The sequence below is a fragment of the Haliotis cracherodii genome, unplaced genomic scaffold (genome assembly GCF_022045235.1).
Source record: "Haliotis cracherodii isolate W230 unplaced genomic scaffold, xgHalCrac1.p SCAF_8, whole genome shotgun sequence".
In the NCBI taxonomy this organism is placed as follows: Eukaryota; Metazoa; Mollusca; class Gastropoda; order Lepetellida; family Haliotidae; genus Haliotis; species Haliotis cracherodii.
This window is the reverse complement of record NW_027266341.1, coordinates 54,247,483-54,275,035: the sequence shown is the minus strand read 5'-3', so window position 1 is coordinate 54,275,035 and position 27,553 is coordinate 54,247,483. Positions and strand designations below refer to the sequence as shown.

At 41.7% G+C, this 27,553-nt stretch overlaps 2 protein-coding genes across 2 annotated transcripts; both read right to left on the bottom strand.

Annotated features, from left to right (window-relative positions):
* Positions 1 to 1,538: 1,538 nt before the first annotated feature.
* On the bottom strand, positions 1,539 to 23,200 carry LOC139449612 (progesterone-induced-blocking factor 1-like). Its single transcript, XM_071231086.1, has 15 exons — positions 22,649 to 23,200; positions 21,943 to 22,062; positions 21,199 to 21,332; positions 20,512 to 20,620; positions 19,288 to 19,469; positions 18,668 to 18,793; positions 18,312 to 18,410; positions 17,855 to 18,020; positions 14,683 to 14,833; positions 13,966 to 14,056; positions 12,524 to 12,626; positions 11,411 to 11,541; positions 10,684 to 10,768; positions 3,222 to 3,383; positions 1,539 to 2,235 (listed from the first exon to the last, which is right to left on the bottom strand). The coding sequence occupies exons 1-15, from the start codon at positions 23,198 to 23,200 to the stop codon at positions 2,134 to 2,136; spliced, it is 2,313 nt and encodes a 770-aa protein (XP_071087187.1). The 3' UTR covers positions 1,539 to 2,133.
* LOC139450497 (uncharacterized) lies at positions 4,343 to 7,061 on the bottom strand. Its single transcript, XM_071232218.1, has one exon. It carries the CDS (start codon positions 7,057 to 7,059, stop codon positions 4,981 to 4,983), a length of 2,079 nt encoding a protein of 692 aa, XP_071088319.1. The 5' UTR covers positions 7,060 to 7,061; the 3' UTR covers positions 4,343 to 4,980.
* Positions 23,201 to 27,553: the final 4,353 nt, after the last annotated feature.

Genomic DNA, 27,553 nt, shown 5'->3' with positions numbered 1-27,553 from the left:
AGTCCGGACTGAAGCCAATTTAAAGTGCTAGGTCACTGAGATACCATGCCGCAGTTTAACATGAATATCCCACTCAGACACGGTATACTGACTCTGAGCAGACCAGTCCTTGTTTTAGTCCCTTAATGCCAAGCGCCAGACAAGGTAACAACAAGTACCATCTTTTAACATCTTTTGGGTTGACACGGCCGGGGATTGAACCCCGGACCTTCCTCTCTCCGGCGGACGCTCCACCACTAGACCACGGAGGCAGTCAATCAAATTTGGAAATAAGACATTTGGCATCAGAAAAGTATATTTATTCTTACCCAGTGTTCAGATAAACTATTGAAAATATATTAATTACTTATATCATCTTTTCATCTAGTACAAAATTATGTAGACTTTAAATATATGATTTGGAATAAGCTATTGGACAGTGTTTGTATAGCATGTGGTGGTTATGCTAATTATAGGGTTGTGAAAATGTAAAGGACACTCATATTTGTTGATATAAAATATCCACAATTTTAAATCCCACACTCTGTAATTGACAAAAACAAATCATTTATGACTAAATATTTTATTTTACAATATAGTTGATCAATGTATGTAAAGAAGTAAATAAATAATATACAATATATGCATATGAATAAAATATTCTGTAAGGATCAATTAATATATCACAAACAATCTATCTCTGTTAATTCATACCTTGATGCTTTCAGTAACTGACCTAAATGCACCATATTAACGGACCAGCTATTTAATAGTCTCATATTTATGTTTCTGGAAGGAGGAGCCTCTCCATATTTTGGGGACCCCGAACACATTCTGGAGTTATTTTTGTCCCAGTATCTTCTGGAACAATTTCTTTCTTTTTTTCAATAGGAAATCTAAGCATCCGCCATCCTCCTCCAGAATATAAAATGGTCAGTCCCAAAGTGTCACCAACTACTAATAGCGAGTGAGTGAGTTGGGTTCAACACCGCTTTTAACAGTATTCCAGTTATATCATGCCGTGTCAGCTTAATGTGAGAGGAAAGCCCAGAAGTGATGCTGGTCTCAGACGTTTACCACTTCGGTGAAACCCACGAGCAAGGGTATGGTGCTGACAAACATAATTGGGGCGAACCGGGATTCGAACCCACAATTATAGGTTTCTTGTGTGCCCAAGGGATGCAACTCTGCACAGCGAATCACGGCGCCTTAAACAACTGGGCCACCCGTGCCCCCCAACTACTAATAGAAGAATTGTGTTGTTTGTGTAAAAAAACCCAATTTTTTACCAGATATTTCAGTTCTCTCTTTGAAACGTGGGACCAAGATGAGTTAATTAATACATGAAACAATAATTCATCTTTCTAAGGTCATGTATACATCAGATAATAATACATACATATGTACTAATTACTGTGGAAACTCACCTATAATATATAATTCAACTATAGACCCAACTGCATAGCTTAAATACCTGTAAGTTTCGAGGAGAATAAGTTCATTTTCAATCTTTCACCACATGTATTTTCCCTATCTGTCAGCAGCAATATATGCACATCCTTCACCTAAATATTTTGGTGAGGAGATATAGTAGAATCAGTTGGGCTTAATAATTTATTCTCAGACCTTAAAATTAACAGTTAAAAATGACTTTTTTCTGATTCCATGAAATGGAAAAACACTTATACCTGCCACTGAAAAATATTCAGAGACTGAAACCTTTTGAAAACGAATAATGGATTTTGACTCTTGATAAGTATCAAGTAACTGAAAGCGTATTTCCGGTTGTAACAACGTGAATGACGGAATGAGGATTCAAACTTGCCGTCAGCTTGCTGAATGTTATTTCCCAAATTCTACCTTGCGTTTTCATAATGTGTCAATATACACACCAGAAAATCTTTCTCTTTGACCCAAGTGGATTACATTACATATACATGACAATGTCTATTCTGTTAAGTCAGACAGGCATACTAGAACGTCCTACAACCCTACATGAAACTATTAAATACCCATATTCGATATATGGTCTATACAGTTGGTGTGATATAAGAAAGGCAAGTGTTCTACATTTTACAACAAGGGTTCATGCGTTCTACACTGTAGAGAAACAAGAAGACAAGTGGACGGATGTTTGGATCAATGGTCATCTCCTCAGGAGCTGGAAATGCCATACACTTTGGACAGTTTTGTGTTGCCACCTCCAGCATTCTTCTTTTTCAGTTTGCCGGCCCAGCTTGGTGAACCCTGCATTGTCTGGAACAGGAGGATGGGCTAATGAACACATTTTTAAACAAGAAAACCTTGATGCGAGTCACAGAGCTCCAGATAAGCTTTTTGTGTTGTGGGTATTTTACCCATGCATTTTAAAATCATTGGGTATCAGTAATTTTATCTGGGTATTCAAATTTCAAATTTAAGTTAAATATTTAAAAACACTATTCATCCTACTAGTCCCTGCAAACTGGTGTCGTGTGGGTTCGAGAGCTTTATAGGACTCAAAATTACCACGATACTTCCATAAGAAAGTGTGATGGCAAATGATCATGGTGTAACTGTAATCATGCAGTTAAGCAAGGTTGACGGAATGCCCATTTATAATTTCAAAATAAGTTGCTGATCTGCTAATCAAATACGCAGGGCTGCTTCACAATATTTTGATGATACGCACAAGTTTTATTTTTGTAGTGTATCTGTAATGTTTGTTGCGTATTTGATACGCTTGAGTTTTATTTTACTGCATATGTCTGCATTTCTGATGCGTATTTTACGCAGATACGCAGCTTAATTGGCGCCAAACCTGGAAGGAGTAGTATCAGCTTTTTGTCTTGCAAAGTTTGACTGGAAACATGCAGTGTATTTGATTGAAAGTATTTGGCACATGCCAATGCATTACCAAGCTTGAAGAGTCATCTGCATAGCGTACTGATAGAGTAGAGAAGTGTGGTAAACGAATGTAACAAATCTAATGAAACCATATAAAGTGTCCTCAAGACAAAGATTTCTAAAACAAACGCTGAACTTCCAAATTCTCAGTATCCTGATATCTCTAATAAATAGACTCCTTGTATAAAGTACATTTCATGTCAAACCAAAAGATGAAAATGCCAGACATTTTTTTTATATTCTTCGTTTACAGACTTCAGTTTGGAATATCCTGAAAAACTTACTAAATAACCTTTCAAATTCGTTACTGAAAATATTATCTAACTATGTTGCCATGTGTGTACAGCACACCTTACCATTGAAATTGACCCAGGTCGGTCAATATTGGGGTCATCTGTCATGTCAAAACTGTTGTAGGTCATGGATTTAGGTTTGACAGGTTCTCTTGCATGTGGCTTCTTGTCACCATGACGACGAGTCGATAGATTCATCACAACTTGTTTCATTACAGCCATTTCCTTTCAAGAAAAAAAGTTTAGTTACATGTGGTGTGTGTGTGACTGGTTTCAAGCTGCTTTGAACAATATTTCAGTTGTGTTAGTTGAAGGAAAGTCTCGGTGAGGTGAGGTGAAATGGGGTTTAACGTGCATCCAAGATTACTGCACTTATATAGCGACGTGCATGCATGTGTGTGGCTGCTTGTACTAGTCCAGACTGATGCCGATTTATCGTGCTAGCCCTGATACCATGCCGTAGTTTAACATGAATACCCGACTCAGACACAGTACACTGACTCTGAGTCGACCAGTCCTAGTTTTAACCCCTTAATACCGAGCGCCAGACAGGGTAACAAAAGGTACATCTTTTAACGTCTTTTGGTATGACGGGGCTGTGGATCGAAACCCCGGACCTTCCACTCTCCGGGCAACGCTCTACCACAACAACACGGAGGCGGTGAAAGTCTCAGTGATGCAGGTCTTTGGTGAAACCCATGAGCACAGGTATGATGTTGACAAACCTAAAACATAATCTGGGCGAACCAGGATTCTAGCCCACAGTTATAGGTTCCTGGCATGCCTAAGTGATGCAACTCTGTACAGTGAAATGCAGAACCTCAATACATTACTGGGCCAGCCTAGTTACATATGGGTGTGATGATTTTTTTCAATCTGAAGGATGACAACTCACCATTTTTGACATGTGAACAGAAATTTTAAGTATGATACAATATTGTTTTGTCCTGGCGACTGAATAAACACATTGACCAGAGAAGAATCAGTTATTATGATATGAAGGAACGTCTTCAATCCAATTGAATATTACATTGTACACATAAATAGTAAGGCAATTAGAATCATTGTGAAGAATACAATTTTTTTCATTTCTATTTTCAAAACAAGCTTAGTAAAATCTAAATATTTTTTACATTTGTATACTTATCCTGCATTACTCCTTAATGCATTCACTGCTTACCTTGCGACAAAAAAAAACTGGGACAGCTAACCGGCGATGGTCCTTGGGTGAATGGCTCTGTTCGTAATCCCACTTTTACATCCCCCGTCGCTGTCCCTGTGACCTCACGTGACCAAAGGTCAACTCTTCACATCACTGCCTGTCGCCCGAGCTTAAAAAAACATACTTTTGAGGTTTCTGAAGCCAAAGTGGGGAGGCAAGTCTGCGACGGGTGGGCCTTAAACGTAGTAATGCAGGATAAGTATACAAATGTAAAAAATATTTAGATTTTACTAAATTTTTTACTTATCCTGCATTACTCCTTAATGCATCTGTATCGGACGGTATGGAGGTGGGAAATCCTCAATACAGAAACCTCGATAATTCACACCCTGACAACATGACACAGATTGGTCAGTAAACCGTTAAGCGGAAAAGTTGAGAGAAAACGCTAATACGGTAGGGTATTACAATGTGGCAAACAATTGCACATGGGAATTAAAGAATAGTTCCCTATACATTTTAGTAATAAAGACAATGAGCTGCTCAGCCAAATCTTTACTTACTATATAATTATAGCCCTGCTGACAAAAACTTGTCTTCCCCTGGCGAAATCTGATCGATTACACCAAACATGAAAAGGCTCTGTATAGGGTGCGTACATTATTTGCGTCGAGGGTTGGTAACTTGCTGAGCTACAACCAACGGCCCAAAACTCCGTACACCTTCAATGTCCTCGAGAGTCACATCTCGAAGATAATGACTAGCGAAAACTGTGTCAGACCTCCAAAAACATCCTTCCATGATTGTCTTAATAGTACAATTGCTGTGTAAGGCCATGGTAGAGGCTAATGCCCTGATCTCATGAGGATTATTCGTTCTTGGTGGATCCAAATTGGCGATCGAATAGGCCTGAAGGATGACTGCGCGTAACCATAAGGATATGGTGTTGCGACTGACCTCGGTCGTGGATGTAGTAGATACGGGTATAAATAACCGCTTCCTCGAACCACGCCTAGTCTTGGAACGGCGGATGAAAATTCGCAGTGCCCGTACTGGACATAATAGAAGTTCACCCTCATCCTCACTGCCCACAATCGTCGAGATTGGTGGAATGGTGAAGGAACGATCAGGTTGGCCTGGTAATTGATTTTTGGCAATAAAATCCCAGCACAACCCTAGATGTACCGTTCCGTGCGTCCCATGCTCAAAACGAACCCGGGTAATGTCGATTGCATGTAATTCGCTCACCCGTGCCGCTGTGGCTAATGCCAAGAGAAACATTGTTTTCTTGGTGAGGTCATAAAAGGAGGATGCATTGAGGGGCTCAAATGGGGGTCCTCGCAAACCTCGAAGTACCACGTTCAGATCCCATGCAGGTGGGCGGAACTTGGTCTTCTGATCCTCAAGCCTAAATGAGCGTAATAAGGCCTGTAGTTCCGGGATCTTAGTAATCTTACGATTATCCGGAACGGCCAACACTGAGTTAAGTGCAACCAAGTACGTGGTAATGGTGCTACCTTTCAAGTGTCTCTGGGTACGCAGATGTAGGAGGTATTCAGCTAAAAACTGAGGTGACGCTGTGGTAGGATCTTGACCTTTTGCCTTGCAAAAAGTTTCAAACGATACCCACTTATCATCGTAAAGGCTTCTAGTAGAGGGACGATGAGCTAAGGTTATAGCTTTTGCTGCCCGAGCCGAATAGCCTTTTGCACTTAATGCCTTTTTAAGACGAACCAACCGTGCAGACGAAATCTGTCTGGTGTTGGATGAGGCAATTTGCTGTGAGGGTGGATAAGTAGGTTGGACCACTGTGGAAGGGGTAGTGGGTCGTTTCCTGCTAGCTTCCTGAGCTCGACGAACCACCCTCTCGCTGGCCACCAGGGCGCGACCAAAGTCAGAGCAAGTGTTCTTGTCTCTTGGATCTTTTGTATTACCCTGGGAAGTAGAACTGGTGGCGGAAATGCATACGCCTTTAGTCCTTCCCAAGGAATGCTGAATGCGTCCACCGCCCAAGCCCTCGGATCTGGTAACGGGGAGACATATGTCAAAAGTTGATGGTTTTGGCAAGTTGCAAACAGGTCGATGTTTGGTTGCCCGAACTTCCGAACCAATATTTGGAATGCTTCTGTGTGAAGTTTCCACTCGGTGGGTGCTACCCTGTCTGGTCGTGATAGAGCATCGGCCAGAATGTTTCGACATCCGGGGATGTGCTGAACTATGAACTGTAGTTGCAGCCGATCCACTAAATGGAAAAACCTGAATGTCTGTTGCAGTAGCGAGTTGGAGTGTGTTGTTCCCTGATTGCGCAGGCACCACACCACAGTGCTGTTGTCTGTGGATATGGAGAGTTGGGTTGATTGTAGTTGATTCTGCCAATGGGATATGGCTAGGATTACGGCTTCCAACTCCAGATTGTTTATGTGCCATTTCCGATGAGCGCTTGACCATAGCCCTGAGACTGTCTGGTCTTGTAGATGAGCACCCCACCCCTGAAGGGAGGCGTCTGCGAATAGGTGTAGATTCGGGGACAACCCTGATAAAGAGATTCCTCCTAAGACATTCGACTCTATCGTCCACCAACGGAGATAAGGTCTCAAGTGCGTTGGTAGCATGATGGCCCTGAGTGGATCCTGACTCCTGATGTAGGGATTCAGGAATTGTTGTATTGGGCGTAACTGTAATCGGCCTCTGTTGGTTAGGTCCTGGGCTGAGGTGAGTAACCCTAGCAACACTTGCCATTGGTGAAGTGTGCGTGGTTGACAAAGAGCAGGTGACAGGAGGCGTAAAATCTTGTGCCATCTGTCCCTGGGGACCGACAGGAGGTTCTGATCTGTTTGAAATAGTCCTCCTATGAACTGGAGTCGAAAAGATGGAGTTAACTCCGATTTCGCCTCGTTGACTATCCAACCCAGTTGATATAGTAGTCTTCTGGTGAATTCCCGGTGGCATACTAACATCAGTGTGTGTTGATGACACAGGAGACAGTCGTCTATGTACGACTGGAACCAAATGTTCCTCAGCTGTAGAAACACAGTTATGGGCTTCATTATTCGCGTAAATAGCCACGGGGCCACTGAAATGCCAAATGGGAGTACTGCCCACTGGTAGTGGACCCCATTGAACTGGAACCTGAGGAATCTGCGATCTTTGGGATGAATCGGTATGTGCAGATATGCATCCTGTAGATCGATACTGATCAAGGAATCGAACGCTTTTATGCTGGTTCTGAGTATTCTCAATGTAATGAGGCGGAAATAGGGTGGACGCTTCAGATAGAGCTCGTTGAAAACAGAGAGATTGTGTATCATTCTCATCTTGTCTGAGCCCTTCTTGGGTACCAGGAAGATGTGAGAATAAAATCCCGGAGTTAACGCTGGGCTGTGTATAATCTCTACGGCTCTTTTCTCCAATAGTAAGTCTATGTTGGCCTTTAAAAGGACATGTTGCTTCCTTGGATAATTCCCCGGAATGGGTGCCGTGGTCAACGGAGGAAAAACCTCTATGTCTAGTTGGTAACCGTGGCGTAGAATGTTGAGAACATAATCGTCCCTGAGGATGCTCCAGTTCTTCCAAAACAAATTTAGTCTCCCGCCTACGGGGGTATTGACAATTGGGACGACTGGGGGTAGGAGATCCCAGTCGTGACTGTCTAACATTTCAATGTTTGCCCCTCCTTTCACCTCCCTTACTGTGGTATTTACCACGTCGGGATTGATAAGAACCCTGGGGTTTTCCTCTGCCACGCCCTTTGCCACGAAAAGAATCTTGCACCTGTCCTTCCTTAAGCGACTCACGTCTAGGCCTGTAGTTGCCTGACTTGCCTGATCGCTGGGAGAAATTTTGAGAAACATGCTCCAAAGCCTTGAGTGCTGTTTCATCCCTAGCGTAACTGGAAACCTTGGCGTGTGTGTCTGAAATCTGTTCGTTGAACAGAGATGATGAAGACCAGGGTTGACGTAGCAATCTGCGTTTAAACTCTGAGTCCCAAGTAGATAAGGCTAAATAACCCAATCTCCGAGTGACAGTTATTTCTGCCAACGCAGCTTTAAGATGATTCCTTATATGGTCAATCTGACGCTGTTGAAAATCAACTATAGTTTGGAGGTGATCTAGTCGGTTAGGATTATCCTCTGACAGATCCTGCTCTACCGCCCGAGTAGACGATGCTAATGCTGCTAAAGGTTTTAATACCCTTCGGATTTCTGTTTCAATAAACGCAACTCTGGTATCCTGAACCTTAAGAGTGGTAGGCCTTGACGAGCCTGTCATTCTCTGTATATCCTCATCCAAACTATGTGCCTGGTTTGCTGCCTCAAAGCCATGTATAGGAAATTCATCTTTCCTAAATCTGGGAGGTCTGAATGACGGCGTAAGTGTCAGCCTGGAGAAGTCCTCATCCAAAGATCTAATCATATCTGACATCATAGGGTCAATCGGAATCGACGTGGGATGTGTCCAAATAGTATCTTTTTTATCCACCCCACTACCCGGGGAAGGTACTGAAATGAGGCGGTCAGCTACCCAATCAGGTACTTGAGCCAGGCTAAGGTGAGTATTCCATTCGTTCGCGGAATCTCCCTCCTCATCATTAGAACCATCTGATGAATCAGAACGACGTTGATGTGTACGTCTTGATGGTGAACGACTTCTACTCCGATGTGCAATATTACCTCTGACCGAGGGCTTAGATGAACTGCCTGGTGACAAGGAATCATGAGTTGATGTCCAAGTACGGGCAGGTGTACTGGTACTACTCAACGAAGAATGTACTGTATTATGACTCATAATAGGAGTGTTATACACATTAGTCACTGGAGTAGGCGGTAAAATATGTGCTGTAGATGTATTTGATGCAGGTGTCTGATACATAGGCATAGGCGTAGGCATAGACGTAGACATAGGCGTAGGCGCAGGATACAGTTGTGTCATAGACTGCTGCCACATTGACTGTAGAAAATTTTGCATCCAATTAGTGTTTGGAATTGGCATAGGCGCCTGCGCTGGGAACGTTGGTACAGCGCTAAGCTGATCGTGCGCTGCTTGCGTAATATCATACGCTGATAGCCCTGGGGCTGATGTCCCTGTAGAAGCGCTTGTGTAGTAGGGCTTGGCTGCGCTTGGCGCAGGCATATGAGGCGCAATGCTCAATGGAGACCTGAGTCTAGCTTGGCTTGGCGCTACCCCCGACAACGCATCTTGAGACGCTGGCGCACTGTCTGCAGCCGTAACAGATGTAGAATTCTCCAAAGACTGCAAATTAGGTGCAATTATAATACGCCCAACATTCTCCGGGAGAGAAGATTCCGGTGGCATGTGCACCTCCGCGGTGACAGTTACGGCCGACCTATTATCCCTCATAGATAAAGGTTGCGTCGTAATGATCGAATCCTGTCCATCGCTCATTCGCGATAGCGATAAAGACATTTTCCTTTTCTCACGACGTGATTGCTGTAAAATACGTTTGTGAGTAACTTGCCTATACCTCGCGAAACTCGTTGGAGAGAGGTTTATACAAAAAACACATTTAGAATTTGGTGCACAAATTTGTGTACACGACAAACAACGTGGGTGAGGATCTTGAATAGATTTTTTTCCACGACAATTAGTACAACGCGCAAGCATAAGTTACGCAATAATATACTAGAAGAAAACGGGACTGGAATTTACTGCCGTAGATAATTTCTCGGCAAATTTTGAACGAGTTGAAAGTGTATAAATGCTTGAATATACGCAACTCAATGAACCGCCAAGGCTAGTAGTATTTAAAACAACATATGAAATATGTTATACATACCTAGCCGATAATTGTAAACAATTGACTACCTTCCAAGCAAACAATTGTAACACAATTCAAAATGGCGGGGAACAGATAGCACGTGGCGGGAAAAGCAAAAAAGACACGTCTTTTTTTCCCGCCTCAAAACATCAAATACAACTTCACAACATGTTGAAAGTAATATGAAATGTATACATCACCCATCGCAGAAGAATTTTAGAATGGTAGAAGAATTAGAAGGTCTAAATAAATCCAAAAAACGAGAGCTCCGCTGGAAACGTCCTAGCTATGTCGCGACAGGCAGTGATGTGAAGAGTTGACCTTTGGTCACGTGAGGTCACAGGGACAGCGACGGGGGATGTAAAAGTGGGATTACGAACAGAGCCATTCACCCAAGGACCATCGCCGGTTAGCTGTCCCAGTTTTTTTTTGTCGCAAGGTAAGCAGTGAATGCATTAAGGAGTAATGCAGGATAAGTAAAAAATTAAGTTTTACAGCGCTAAACCTGCTTAAAACCAGTTACATTGATGATTGATTCCCATCACAAAGCCACAACCTATGTTTATAACTGAGGTATTTGTACTTACCTCCTTCTGATTAAGCAGCCTCTCCAAGTCCAGGGACATCTGGTTCTTAGTTCGAACCATTTCAGTGCGCTCACGTTCTGTTTTCCTGGAATGAATACGTACACAGCTACAGCTGAAGTAGACACCATTCAACCTGCCAATTTCTCCAAAGCTCATTTTGAACATGCAGTTTATTTAAAAAACAAGATCGCAGTAGAAAACAACTAGTACCTCTACTTTTCACTAGTCTATGACTAACAGACTAGTGGCTGTGTCTAACCTGGTAGGATTGATCTGAAAGTTCAAACAGTCTCTATCTCACAGACTGCACTAAACTGTGCTAGACTAACATAAGGTTCCGTCATATTGCATGGTGCATAAATGACCTGACCGCAGAATGATTATCTTACACTCCATGGGATCAAATGTCGATCTCACAGCAATTATCTGGCTGAACATCACACAACTGATGATAAATGAAGTGAAATATGCTGGATGTAGACGCAAAATCTCTCATTTACAGTTATCTGACTCAAAAGATTCAACTGCACTCTTCAAGCTATATCAAGAAGGCCTGTATATAATCACATCAATCGGGCCAGACAAACCAGTGGTTGATATTATGAGCATGTCAAAGCCAGTCTGACAACATGCAACTAACCAAATCATGGAGAAGAGCAGGTATTCAACAAGTAATAGGGCACAGGACCAATAATTAACCAATAAGGATCAATGTGACAAGTCTCACCTGAGGTCCTCCTCCAGCCGAGCTGTGTGGTCCTTCAGCTTCCTCATCTGATCATCGCGGACTCGGATACTGTCTATAAGATAGTTGTAGGGTTGCTGGGACTGGTCTAGCAGACAATTGGCATTCTTCACCTGAGAGGTGACAGAATAATGTCATATAGCTTCAACAATTTGTTTAAAAAAGAATTAAAAGAACTGACTATCACCAAAGTTTAACATGTTAAGCAGTGTGCAACATGCTGTTCTCAATTGAATTTAAGTACACCATATTCAACCCAATTAGCGCATGATATGTAATTACAAGGTGTACATAAAAAATGAAAAACAAACAAAGACAACAGGTTGTTATCAGTGTCCCTACATTTATGATGATGATGATGATGATGATGATGATACATTTATATACCGCAGGTATCCAGGTACTAGTATCTGCTCAAATGCAGTTTTATTTGTTCCCCAACCAGTGGATTCGTTCGCATTTCCGTTATAATTCTCAACTCCCTGGGGAGTATACAACCCAAGCTGCCCAGGAACCCTAGAAGGTGTTTACATCCACCTCACATATCTGGTACCCCTATTCCCTGCTGGGTGAATAGAGGCAAATTTTAGCCCAGGGTGACACCACAAGTTTTGTGTCTTGGGTGTGTACATATTCACGTTTCTACCATCTGGTCAACTACCATCGGGTGAGTGGGTTCTTTTGAGTGCACAGGGTGTATGTACTGTACACTGGGGGTAGTGACATCACTGTAAGGACCTGTAAACATTGTTGGTCCCAAGGCCAAATAACAACCCGGTCACAAGCGGGATACGATCACAGCACCTAGCAAGATAGGTGTAGACACACAGTCGATGCTTCAATGACGTCGGAAATGTGAAAAAAGATGAGTTCAAACATGCACAAATCCATGCAGTAGTGACCAATGTGATTTTACCCTGCTCTTAACACTATTCTATCCCTATCATAGTAAGGGAAAACAAGAATGGGCATCACACATTATATCCATGTGGCTAACTGAAACTTTGGCATGACAAGCCATTCAGTCCATGGATACAACAGCAACATGTACATGATTGAATAGGCTTAACAAAATCATAGAACAGCAATGCAGACCTCCTCTGCCAGCTGGGAATTTTTCTGTTTCTCCCTCTCTATCTCATGTCGTAACGATGTGTTGGCCTTCTCCAGGTGCAAGGTCCGTCGAGCAAGGTGGACACTGGACAAACAAATGGCACAAAATTGGAATCTTGACATATCACATCATGGCCTTAGGTTGTTATTATGGAAAAAGAATTGTCAGATTGTGTATATAAAAAAACATTAATTGAAAGGCTGTATTAATGAAGACAATAGATTGTTTAGGCTATATCAATGAAGATAATAGACTGGTTAGGCTGTATCAATGAAGATAATAGACTGGTTAGGCTATATCAATAAAGACAATAGACTGGTTAGGCTGTATCACTAAAGACTATAGACTGGTTAGGCTGTATCACTGAAGATAAATAGACTGGTTAGGCTGTATCACTGAAGACAATACACTGGTTAGGCTGTATCACTGAAGACAATAGACTGGTTAGGCTGTATCACTGAAGACAACAGACTGGTTAAGCTGTATCACTGAAGACAACAGACTGGTTACGCTGTATCACTAAAGACTATAGACCCGTTAGGCTGTATCACTGAAGACAATAGACTGGTTAGGCTGTATCACTGAAGACAATAGACTGGTTAGGCTGTATCACTTAAGACAATTGACTGGTTAGGCTGTATCACTGAAGACAATAGACTGGTTAGGCTGTATCACTTAAGACAATTGACTGGTTAGGCTGTATCACTGAAGACCATAGACTGGTTAGGCTGTATCACTGAAGACAAAAGACTGGTTAGGCTGTATCACTTAAGACAATTGACTGGTTAGGCTGTATCACTGAAGACAATAGACTGGTTAGGCTGTATCACTTAAGACAATTGACTGGTTCGGCTGTATCACTGAAGACAATAGACTGGTTAGGCTGTATCACTGAAGACAAAAGACTGGTTAGGCTGTATCACTGAAGATAAATAGACTGGTTAGGCTGTATCACTGAAGACAATAGACTGGTTAGGCTGTATCATTTAAGACAATTGACTGGTTCGGCTGTATCACTGAAGACAATAGACTGGTTAGGCTGTATCACTGAAGACAATAGACTGGTTAGGCTGTATCACTGAAGACAATAGACTGGTTAGGCTGTATCACTGAAGACAATAGACTGGTTAGGCTGTATCACTGAAGACAAAAGACTGGTTAGGCTGTATCACTGAAGATAAATAGACTGGTTAGGCTGTATCACTGAAGACAAAAGACTGGTTAGGCTGTATCACTGAAGATAAATAGACTGGTTCGGCTGTATCACTGAAGACAATAGACTGGTTAGGCTGTATCACTGAAGACAATAGACTGGTTAGGCTGTATCACTGAAGACAATAGACTGGTTAGGTTTATCACTGAAGACAATTGACTGGTTAGGCTGTATCACTGAAGACAAAAGACTGGTGAGATGACAGCCTACCTCTGTTGCAGTCTTCTCTTGGATGTACTGGGCACATTGGCTCCATAACCATAGGAGAACAACACCCGTTCTGCATCCTCTTCGTTCTCAACTGGAATATAACAGAACAGTTGATCATGCATGTGTTGTTGTGTTATGAGAATCAGGAAAGTCTAGCGTAGCAGCATATGGTGACTGTATCTAGCCATCTTAGCAAATCAATTTACAATAATGCTTAAAAGAAAATGGAACAATCCTCATTACTCGTGATATGAAATGTACTCAGTTGTTCACAAAGTAGAGAGACGTAACAATTCAGTGAACTATCGATGTACGGCAGTCGTTCAAGCGTAAGTCACCTCTAACAATGCTGTGCACTGATTTAGGTATTGCATAACTTTCAGGGGTTTCTGGCAATCTGAAGTACTTGTTACGGTTCTGAAGTAAATGAATAACCAATACACTGTGCCAAACTTTGACAGCATTTAAGTGTACTAAGGCTCCCAATCCACAAGCAAATTCAAAGGTGATCATAACTCCTATACTTTAACATAGGCTTATGATTGTTGTAGCTCTTTGTAGAATGGGCCCTTGAACATACTGAAAACTAAATCACATTAATGAAGATATGCCATTAATGTGTGGTCACATCTACCTGCTTTTGCTGTGCGCTAAAATCAATACAAAAAGCCTTTTTAGTAATCTGAGTCTGTATGCACATCTATGAAGGCCACTCACCCTCAGCAGCCTGCATGACAACATCATCCAGTTCCTGCTCCATCCGCTCGTACGTCTCCAGCTTCATGGCTCTCTCAGACACGCCAGACTCTAGTTCCGACACCCTCTTCTCCATGGTCATCTCCAGGGTGTGGTACTCCTTGATCAGAACCTGCATAACACACCCACTCACTTAACGAAGCACACAGCAATGTTCCAGCTATAAGTCAAGACTAACCAGTGTTAGTTTGATTGTTACGCCACACTCACCAATATTCCATAATCAGAGTATTATCTTTATTTCATATACTAATCCTGCATAACATATTGCTCTTACTATCAAAGTCCTAAATGGAAATGAATGACAATCTAGTAGCGTTTTCAGTAATTCTTTTGCCCAACATGACCCTTGAGACATTTGATGTCGGAAGACATGCCCCCTATATGTCATAATTGTCTTCAAATCTGAGGCTCCGGCACTGATGACACAAATGTCAGTAACCGAGTGTTGTGTCTTTGGGCAAACAGGTTAGTACAGTAGACAGAAGCACTCAGGATGCAGCTTCCACTCTGTGAGGGATGGGCGGTCCAGCCTAGATAGTACATCGGCTAAGACATTTCTGCACCCGGGAATGTGTCTTGCTCTGGCCTGCAATGGAGGAGTCCTGTCTAATAGATGGTAAAAACGTAACGTCTGGTTCAAAAGGGAGTTCGAGTGGGTTGATCCCTGCTTGTTGATGAGAGAGATAACTGTTGTGTTGTTCCCAGCAATAAGCAGCCTGGTGTTGGTTAGTTGATGAGCCCAATACTGTACTGCAAGGATGACGGCTCCAAGTTCCAAATTGTTGATGTGCCAATGATTTTTATCTGGAGACTGCCCTGAGGCTGTCTGGTCAAGGAAGTGGGTTCCCCATCCCTGGGGTGATGGGACGCTTTGAACTCTGTCAGGGAAATGCCACTGGTGGTATTGAAGAGGCCTCCTACGAATGACAGGCTCTGGGTCGGTGTTAGTTCCGACTTCTCGTAGTTGAGTAATCAACCGAGTTTGTGAAACAGGCGCAACGTGAAATCCTGTTGAGAAATGAGTTGTTGTCTCTCTTGGTGGATCATGAAGCTGATTCCTCTCAGGTGTAGGTAGGAGACACTTGGCTTCATAATGCATGTGAACAACCACAGGGTCTTTGAAATTCCAGGTGGGAGAACGGCCCATTGGTAGTGGTGGCTGTTGAAGACAAATCTCAGGTAGTTCCTGTGATTTTGGTGGATACGGAGATGGAGGTGTGTTGCATGCCTAGGGGGATGAGATAGTCACCTGGAGTGATGGACAGATGTAGCAGAGGAAGCATTGTCATCCTGAACCACAGTGGAGGCTCTAAATAACGCTGATTGAACATTGTGAATCATGCATAGTTTCTCTGAATTTTTCTTGGGGACCGAAAACACTGGGGAGTAGAACCCTGGGGTCAGCTGTTGGGGGTCCAGTTCTTCTATCGCCTTTTTTCCAGCAGGATGATGATCTTAGTCCCAAACTGGGCGTGATCTAGACTGAACTTCTCCTCAACGACGTCAATGTGGATGTCAGTGGGGGAGTTCTCCAGGATGGTGTGTAGGTAGCCGTGTTTTAATAACTTTATCACAAAGTGGTCCCAAAGAGCAATCCAATTTTGCCAAAACAGAGAGTCTTCCCCCTACCGTTATGTAGTGGATAGGGATGGCTGTCCCCTAGAAAGTTCTCCTCATGGAGAACCTGGATCACCTGCCATGGCTGGATCCACCTCTGGGGTAAGCACCACAATTCTTGCCTCAAAAAGAGTCCTTGTCTTTGACCGGGAGACAGAAGGGAACTCTGTCCCTGGGGGGCTGTAGCTGAGCCTTGAGGTGCTAGCTGGTGTGGACGATGGGTTCCCAATGAGTGCCTGACAGGGTAATGGTTGCGCCTGGTTGTGTGTTGCTGTAACTGCTGCGACCTCAGCTGACAGTGTTTGGAATTGTCCCATCAAGTGCAGAGTCCAAGCTGGAGGAGCATCCTGTGGACTGGGGGAAGGTGCACTGCTTGAGGTGCCACTACTGGTGGAGCAGGCTTCTTGTAGACTTGAACAATGTCTTATGCCTATGCTTGGCCGGTTGTTGAGGCGATGAAGAAGCAAATCCTACAAAAAGCCTGTGAGGAAGTTGGTATCGCAGAGGGAAGTGCACACTGGACATCTTCAGTGTGGAGACATGGTGTTAAACAATCCAGGCAGCTTGATAATAACGCTGTCGATAACAACCATCTACGTCTCCCGCCAACAGATAAAATGTCATGGTGGAGGCATGGATTATTTACTTCCATGCGTCGAAAACACTGAAAAACCTAGTCCACCAAGGTAAAAAAGTGTGGATAACACAACGACTACGTTCAGATTTAAGAAATTTAACCAGGACAGAATCTTGAAAAAAACACAGGTATGATCTCGTCTCCTACATCCTGCTTAGTTAGCAAAGATGAGAATAATGACATATAGGAGGCAAAAGAGTTACTGTTGGTTTGTTGTTTAACGTCGAACTCAGCAGTATTCCTGCTATATGACGGCAGTCTGTAAATAATCGAGTCTGGACCAGACAATCCAGTGATTGATATCATGAGCATCGATGCATGCAATTGGGATCGATGACATGCATCAACCAAGTCAGGGAGCCTGACCACCCGATCCCGTTAGTCGCCTCTTACAACAAACAGTCGCCTTTTACTGCAAGCATGGGTTGCTGAAGACCTATTCTACCCTGGATCTTCACGTGTCAAAAGAGTTACTGAAGACCCTGACAGATAGTCATTCATTTCAAGTTAGGACTTCGATAGTAAGGGTAACCAGCAATATGTAATGCAAGATAAAAATATTCCACCTATATAAAAGCAGCCTGAAAATAATTTAGTCTGGACCAGACAATCTAGTGATTGATATTGTGAGCTATAATCCACGTCGTCAGGGTACGGTGAGGCAATCAACCAAGTCATCAAGTCTGACCTACAGATCCATTTGGTCTCCTCCAACGACCAGCATAGGCTGTTGGGGACCAATTCTAAACTGGAATCCGAATGGGTAACAAACCAGTGACTCACATCAGTAATGTCACTGTCTTGGATTTAGATAAAATCTGCAGACAACATTCCTCACATTTAGTCATTTACATCATCCCTAAAGGTATGTCTCACCTCTGCTTTCTTCTGCAGTTTTTCTATTTCCATCTCACTCTGACGCAAATTCTTCACCGTCTCCTCATGGACCATCTGTGTCCGCTCGGCCTCGAACGTCTTCAACTTCACCTCATTCTGAAGATCACCAACACGGGTGTCGCCACACGTTTGCATCTTCCGGTACCTGATCCAAGTCAGAAAACATTTATCTGCATGCTAATAAGGCATCAGATGCAACATTTATGTGGTTAACTCTTTCCAGGGTAAACTGTCTGTTGATGATAACATCAAACTATAATTCCACAATCTATGCCGAACTGAAACAGTGTTAAACACATGCAGTTTGGTGTATACTGATTCATAACTATCTTTTAAATTTCCTAATTCAAACATGCCATCCCGTTCCAGATCTCAAATGTAAGTATGTTAATCACATTTGTTCAAAGAATGGTGTAGGGGATCAAATGTAACTCACTCATTAAGCAGTTGTTCATATTTAGTATTCATCTCCCTCTCTCCAGCCTGACACTTCTCCCTCTCCGATATAGCCATGTCACGAGCCTCGCGCAGGTTCCTTCAGAAATAATTCAGAATAAGCAAGGTTTACATCATCCCTGAACAAAATGTTGTCTCTATCAACCCTTCTGAATCATAAAAGGAGGAATAACGAAAACTGTCACGTTATCAATTACTTTGTACATGTTGTAAGGTTGAGTGAACTAAGACTTAATATTGCAGTGACAATATTTCGGCCACACAGAGATAAGTCTTTGCATAAATGAACTCTTGTACTTCCAGTCATGATAAGGGGATGACATATTTTGGACCGACCTGTTTTCCCGCTCATACATCTCTTTGGTGGAAGTTCGGAGACGATCAATCTCAGCGTTGGTGCGTACACGGATCTGCTCCAACTCGTCCCTCAACTTTGCCTCATACTCAGATTTGTACTGGTCTCTGTCACAAAAACATGAAAAGATGCCAGGATACGCCTATCTCATGTATCCATACATATCATGATACTTAATTTGCGCTGTTTCCAGATGAAAATCTCTATGTTCCATGTTTTGTTTGTTGTTTAACGCCGCACCCAGCAATATTGCAGCTATATGATGGCGGTCTGTAAATAATTGAGTCTGTACCAGACAATCCAATGATTGATGTCATGAGCAGCGATCCACATGATTGGGATCGATGACATGCATCAACCAAGTCAGTGAGCCTGACTATCCGATCACGTTAGTCGCCTCTTGCGACAAGCATAGTTGCCTTTTACGGTTGCTGAAGACCCATTCCACCCTAGATCTTCACGGGTCCCTAGTCCATGTGGCCAGGCTGACAGTTTATGGTAATAGTGTTATACCTTTAATCCATCTCATACATTTGACTGTTTTAATTGTAATTCCAGGCACCCAAAACAAGGTAACTTATATAATGTAACGTGTGCTTACCTTGAGGCTACATATTTCTCATACATCTCCTCCCTTGCTCGTTTAGCATCCTCAAGCTGTCTGCTAATTTGCTGTATCTTTTCCTCAGTAAAGGAACTCTTGTTGGAAACGTCAGACACTTGGCGTGTGAGATAGTCCTTATCCTGCTTTAGCAATGCCAGGGACTGCTTGGTGGAGGACAGCTAGAGAAGAGGAAGATTATATACAACACTTCACATTCTGACAAACCAACAAGTATGGGTGTGGTGCTCACAAAGCAAGGATCAAAGTCAGAGGGACTCAACCCTCAACCTTGTCAGATAATCCTGGGCTAATGGGATGCAACTTTCCATAGTGAATGGTGGTGCTAGACCAAACACACATCCTGACCCTGCAGTGTCAGAGAAAACATGTAACACATCTGCATCATCAAAGCCTTTTTTTCGGAAAACATAACTCACTTCTAAAACACAGAGAGAAACTTAATATAGCAAGAGTGAGTGAGTTTGGTTTAACGCCGCTTTTAACAGTATTCCAGTCATATCGCGGTGTGTCAGCTTAATGTGGGAGGAAAGCCCGAAGTGATGCAGGTCTCAGACGTTAACCACTTCGGTGAAACCCATGAGCACGGGTATGGTGCTGACAAACCTAGAAACATAATTGGGGCGAACCGGGATTCGAACCCACAATCATAGGTTTCTGGCGTGCCCAAGGGACGCAACCCTGCACAGCGAATCGCGGCGCCTTAGACGACGGCCACCCGTGCCCCCCTAACATAGCAAGAAAATCATATCAATCATCAGCCATTTACCACAAAGTGATGCGCAATAACAATTTAGCTGATCCAACAGTCACTGTTAATAAAGATACTTCTTTGGCTAAAAAAAAAAGAAGTCTTGGTTCTCAGGCACCGCCCGCTTCGTCATAAAGTACGCTTTCATTTTTATTTTCATTTAAACATGTTAAAAAAAAAATAATCCTAAAATATTCTAAGTTCAACAGTAGTCAAATACTGTGTTCCAATATTTTACTCATCAAGGATATACATTTATGTAGGGAGGCCCCTTCCCAGTCTTATTGTGCACAACTGTTTATCTGTCTACACAACTGTTTATTTGGTTACATACTAGTTTGAACACCAACCCCTCCTCAAAAAAAATAACAAAAAAAACACTGCCAGCACTATATTTTCAAAAGCCATTGCCTAAGAGCCAAGTCTTTTATTTTGTTTACTGATAACCATACCTCTCTGCTGAGATCATCCCGTTCCTTCTGCAGATTGGAGTGAGCTGCTTCCAACACTGACAGCTGTCTGTGCACATCCAGGCTGTCATGCTCCAGATTATCCCGCTCACTGGAAGTTAAACCATTGCACTCATAAAATACTAACCATCATCATCATCATCATCATCATCATCATAGCTCAACTGTGAACACCAAGAGTTCTGAAATAGGCCTGTACATACATTTTTTGTGATGTTTAAGTTAACATGGTTAAATATTTTGTCATTTTTATCATAGTGCTCTTGACAAAGAATCAAGTTGATGGGTCCATGTCATAATCATCATAATCTTATGTAAAAATTCAAATATATAAGGGGTCGTAGAAGAGAACATACCAGAAATAAATACACTCCAGTATTGCCCTAATTCTTAACACAACACAAGATAATCAAGGTAATATACAGACAAATTGGACATGAATTGACTAAGTATTTCCATACGTCACAATGCAAATATTATTCTACCATACAATCAAGTGATTGATATTATGAGCAATGATCCCCTCCATCGAGGTACGTTGACACGCCATCAACCATACCTGACCACCCGATCCATTAGTCGCCTATTACATCCAGCATAAGTAGCTTCGGACAAATTCTAACCCAGAACCCACAGATTGCCAAAATTACTCTAATCCTGAAATCTTACCCTTTAACTCTATCATAGTTTTCAACTCTATAATCATCATGTTTAACTTTTCCTTTAACATCGGCATAGTTGATTGCCATTTTCTGAAACTCCACACGAAGTTCACCATGGCTTTGTCTTTCTTCATCCAGTTCCTGCAAACACAATGCACAAATAACTACCAGGCTAGCACACACTTTCCACTGAAGAATTGAAAATTTAATTCATAATAATTTCGACAAAATCATTATAAACTTTCAATGGCATTCAAGGATTTCAATGTGTGAGTGGCATTCTGACGGTGATAGATAACCTGATTATTTGTTTTACGTCAATGCCATATCCTTGTCAACTTGGTGAAGGACATTCAAGGTGTGTTGAATTTCCTTCATCTGACATGTCTAATATCATGAAGGCCATACATGATCACTTAAAAAGACTTAAGTCGCAGACACTATTAGCATGAGTAGGACAATGATGTACAGCCGAACCTTGTTGTGTCGAATTTGTTGGGACTTGGAAAAAAGTTCGAGTTATCCAGGGTTTGAGACATCCAGTGAATTTTATGCTTTTTGGCCATGCTTTTCATGTAACATTACTACATTTCTCAAGAAAATTAGTTTACACAATCATGGTTAAACTACTTGTTTTTACTTCTTTTCACTTGAACTAGTAGACTAGTGGATATCTTACAAATATAATCGTGTGGTCTCTACATTGCTTTTGACATGTTTGATATGGATCATAAAAAAATGCAAAGCATACCTTCTGTAATTGAAGAATGTCCCTAGCTGACACCTGTGTCTCTTCCTCCAGGGTCTGCTTGCTGAGACGTAGTTGATCAACTTCAGTCTGAAGTGGTTTCACTGCTTCAAACAGGCGCATCTAAAGAAAAGAAAAGAAATTCACCAATGAAACCACACTTGTCATGGAAAAAGCCACTACGAATTTGAAACAAAACATGTTTTAAGATGATTAAAATTACACACATAATTGTGCTTGCATGTGCATCTGTAAGTTTAATTTAATTTTGTTTTAAAAACCGAGGTACAAAAAAAATAAGGTGTCATTTTCATCTTGTATTAGTAGCCGTTTTGCCGAGTTACTGTTTTAGCTATAACCCTCTACTTATGTCTTATTAGTTACTTAGCACAGAATTTCTCTTTCAATGATTTGTCACTATTTTAGCTCTATGCCATTAAATTCTTAACATGAAACTATGGTGGCAAATGGGTCCAGGGCAGTTTATCATAATAAAATGGAGGTATGATACACTAGATGGTTGTGGATGGACAGATAAACATTGAGGACAATGTGCTAAAAGTACATTAAAGTGAGCAGTCAAGACTTTAGACTACACTAGTGACTAGGCACAGACACATGTATCTGCGCTGATAACCCCAAAACCTCACTTTGGTCACACAGCTGACAAATAAAGACCAAAGTAAACATTTAGCAGTAAGATTCTTACAGCGACATAATCTCTCAGTGACAAATCTTCTTCAGTCAGCGTTTTCAGTTGAAAATATTTTTCTTCGGACAGTGACAAGTCTTTCAATGTGCGCCGCACATCACCAGCCTTTTCCTGGAGTCTTTCATTGGTACCTTCCAACTGTTGCTGTCGCCGTCGAACTGCCTCTAGCTCTTGCTTGACAAGATCCTGGCGCTTCTTCGATTCTGTTTCCTGTATTTGCAACTGAGACTCTAGCCTTGCTGTCAGAATTTGTTTTTGATGAAGAGTATCGTTTAGTTTCTCTTCCAATTCCTCAACGCGCGATAAACTTTCGGCTTTCATGTTTTCAATTGTCAGATTTTTCTGTGACACTTCAATTTTCAACACCTGTATGTCATGTATCAGCTGCTTTCGTTCAATCAGCTGTTTCGTTATGTGTCTTTTCTTCGTCAATCCCTCCCCATCGCTGTGTTCTGGGGACATCGTCAAATCAGTTGGAACTGACGTCTCATAGCTGATGTCCTCAGATTCGAACTCCTCAAATGTTTTAGACAGATCTCGAGCTGCCATTTTGCCTAATATATGCTGTCCGTTTACGTCCAAATGTATTCAATATGTACCTCAGTTTTATCAACAAAAATGTTTAGACAAGTTTTGAAAACTGAGCCATTTTGTAGCGTACATCCGGGCGACTCGGGAGTTAGGAGCTCTTCTGGAAAAGAGGAAGGGAGTAATCATTGCGGTAAAATGTATTACTGGCAGGTGCTTGTTCATTCCGACCTTATGTGATTTCAGTGGCATGTCGTTGCCAACATGCTTAATGAAAAATGAAATTGTAAATTTTAGGATCTATTTATACAATATACTCCAAACTAATATATTTAAAAAAGAGAGTAATAATGGTTCCTCATGTTCAATTAGTTTGACACACTTGCATTCACTTTATTATTTATTTTTAGAGATTGGGTTTGAGCAGACGGTGATGCCACATGAGCATAATGACTCTTGACACATAAGTTGCGATGACATCCCAATACAATTATATTATCATAATAGGTAATTTTCATACATTCATATAAGAAACTAAAATAATAAAACTAAACTACTCTCGTTATTAAAGGTTGCCACTCAACATTATTTCAACATTATTTATGTACTGTTCATTTATAAGGGGGTTGGGTTGGGATGTGTGGGAATTTGGCGGGGGGGGGGGGGGGGGTCCTGAAAAAATGTTCACGGTCATACTTGCCATTTTTTAATACGGGTGCAGCAAACCAGTAAATGCATAAAAAACATGCATAGGTTTTGAAGAGCGAATATATGTAATACTGAGAGTTGAATAAGTACCAAAGCCAAAATACATAGTGTTCAGTCTACAAAAAATACGAAGGGTATTAGTGAGGCCAAAAAAGATTTCGTTTCTCTTTTGTTTAATGCATCATGTGTGGTTTGCACAATTTTGAGAAATGTTGCTATGCTATGGTGGTGAGTATAGTGTTATAGCCATGGTATCATTGACAGTCCAGTTTCGCAGACATCTCACATTGTGATTGTTGTCTGCCGGTAGATTCAGTATCTAGATTCCGAAGGCTAATTATTTGTGTATATGTCTAGAACCACTTAATTGTTAATCCCCAACTGTTCATCTTCATCAACCTTGTTGTTCACATCTGCTGACCTGGCATAAAGTGGTTCTAATATATATCTTGCACAACACTATCCATTTCATGATAAAGCACCTCATGCACGAAGCGCACATTCTAAGAAATGTTCTGTGTATGTGCGCTTTCATTTAACATCAATCAAACTTTATTTACACATCCATTCATTCACTCGTACGCATAGTCTGGGAAAACGATGTTTCACTGGCTTATGTAGAGTGTGAGCATCCTCTCCTTCAAGATATTCCTTCACTTTCTTTATATCCTGATGTATACCTGGTTTCTGTAAAGTTGATCGAAACTTAGATTGTCCATAATATGCTCCACTTTTGTAAGGATCGAAATAATAATCTTCTAGCATAAGAAACTCATACTTTCTCGCACTAGACATGATGGCAAATGATAAGGACGGTATCGAACCTATGCTTTATATTCTATGATAAACATACATAAAACAGTAGAGTGTTAATGAGTTTGATTTATTCAAATCGAGTTTGCAAGTACAATACTCTGACAACTAGATTCCCCACAATATGTTTCCATTGCTCTGTCTTGAGCTGTGCATTCAGGAAGTGGTGAGATGAGGTGAGGTGGGTGAGGTGAAATGGGGTATAAAGTCGCGTCCAAGATTATTGCACTTATATAGCGACGTGCACGCACGTGTGTGTGTGGCTGCTTGTACTAGTCCGGACTGATGTCGATCTATTGTGCTAGCCCACTGAGATACCATGCCACAGTTTAACATGAATACCCCACTCAGACACAGTATACTGACACCTAGCTGTCCAGTCCTTATTTTAGCCCCTTAATGCCGAGCGACAGACAGGGTAACAACAAGTACCATCTTTTAACGTCTTTTGCTATGACGCGGCCTGGGATCGAACCCCGGACCTTCCGAGTGGACGCACTACCACTGGACCACGGGGGCGGTCTCAATCAGGAAGTCTGCACATTGATATTGAAACAACACAAAGTTGTTTGTGTCTCTCATGCTCGGATCTACCATGACAAGTTCTCGCCATTGATAGATCACGTAGTTCTTGCCAAGTCAGTATATCTTGATGTCATTTCTTCTTTTGTTAAAGTGTTACATGTGTGAGGTGTTTCCATGGTATCAAACAAGCACCACAGACAAAGTTCAGCAGTAAGTCGTCTTACATATTCTCAAGGTTGTTATTTCGGGTTACCACATCAATTTCATCAATCATAATAGGGATAATTTTCCTCACAATAATCCTTTTACTGCTTCCAGTAGAGCCTGTGAATGAAGACTTAGCATCTTTAACACAAGTATCTCTATCTTTAAACTATAGACTTGAACGCTGAATAACTGTTCCTGCCAATCCTGTTTAGCTCGCATCACGTACTTCCATGTATAGATATTCATCTTCGACATGGCTTCTAAACACAAAATAAAAATAAATATTGAAAAGTATTCTTTGTTAATTTCTCACATGGAACATTTTCTCTCTCCATATACACTACATCGTTATTTAATAATTATTTTATTAATCGCCCTTTTTAAACAGTCATGCAGATCAGTAAAATTGTTTGATGGGCATTACTTAGAAGTTGACGGATGACCTTGTCAGTCAGATCAGTTAATTCTAAACAGGATCTATAGCAACTCCACAAGTACGTCTTTGTGGTAAGGATGCTGTTACTAATGTGAAGCCCAAGTAATGATTCTCCTTCTGTTATTTACTCACCTTGTAGCGTGTATTTTCATCTGTCGTTATCTTCATTCCCACTCACGGTTGCAGTGTACCTACTCCGCATAACTCCCCACGCGGTTTTTTGCCTTCTTCTCATTCACGTCAAAGATACGGGTATTTTCCTACCACCGACCTTTGTACCAGCCCCATTCATTCCTATACTAACTCAGCGGCAGGAAAAGCGCTTTGTTCTCAACATGTTTTCACGCAGGTTCTTCTTAGTTCAGCAAAACGCATGAGCACAGAAATCAATTGAACATTTTTCATATATTTCGAGGGGGCACCGCGATTCGCTGTGCAGAGTTGCGTCCCTTGAGCAGCCAGAAACCTATGATTGTGGGTTCGAATCCCGGTTCGCCCCGATTATGTTTCTAGGTTTGTCAGCACCATACCCGTGCACGTGGGTTTCACCGAAGTGGTAAACGTCTGAGACCTGCATCACTTAAGGTTTTCCTCCCACATTAAGCTGACACGGCGTGATATAACTGGAATACTGTTAAAAGCGTCGTTAAACCCAACTCACTCACTCATATATTTCGTATTGTGTTGAGGAATTTACGAGCGCTTCCCACTGTATAGATTTCAACTTTGAATTTTGCACGTTATCCCCTGAGCCATTGATCGTTTTTCCCCATTCTCTGTTATTCGGGATTGGTCATTTATTTGAAAAGAAATAGGGGAGGAGTTATCTTAGGACTGTATGATAATTTGCTCTGATCTTTCGTCTCCGGCTCGTGGTATGCAATCTAACGTGGGCCGCATAAAACCACTTATAATTTTCCTATCAATGATATGAGGCATTTTGCATGTGCGATAGAGCCAACACGGTCATATCACGTGGCGTAACAGCACGACCCGTATTACACCTCCTGCCGGGCTGATTAGACTTGTCACGTGTCACATTGTCACATGAGCTCAGATAATGATTTTAGTACATGCAATGCATTGTTTTAGGAGGTTGCATCTTACATCCTGGCATGAAGACGAACCTCAAAGCCCTCTTCAACATGTTCAACTGACGAAATGTGAGCATTTATTGATAAATATATGTTTATTTGTGTATATGTATATGACATATCCGTCTAGTTAATACTACCGTGAAAGCAAAACTGTCCAAAGTCCTAGAAAGATAAAGCACTCCCTGGTTCGAGCAACGCCCCCATTTTTCAACTAGCCTTTCATTCAGGATGAAAAAATGTTTGAGCAAAATATGATACAGCCATCCCCTAGAATACTATATTAAATGACCAATCCCTTATTGGAGGCTAGGGATTGTCCCATAAGAAAAGTCAAACTGACAACGCCGAATAAATCCAAATGACAAGATGTCTACAAGGTCACAAGCTGTTGCCGAGAATAAGGGATGGCACCGTTTTACAACCGTTTTTTGACAATGCCATGTCACTGTGTTACAACAATGATCTAACCTTGTCATGTCACTGTTACAACATCGTTCTAACCTTGTCATGTCACTGTTACAACAATGATCTAACCTTGTCATGTCACTGCGTTACAACTATGATCTAACCTTGTCATGTCACTGTTAC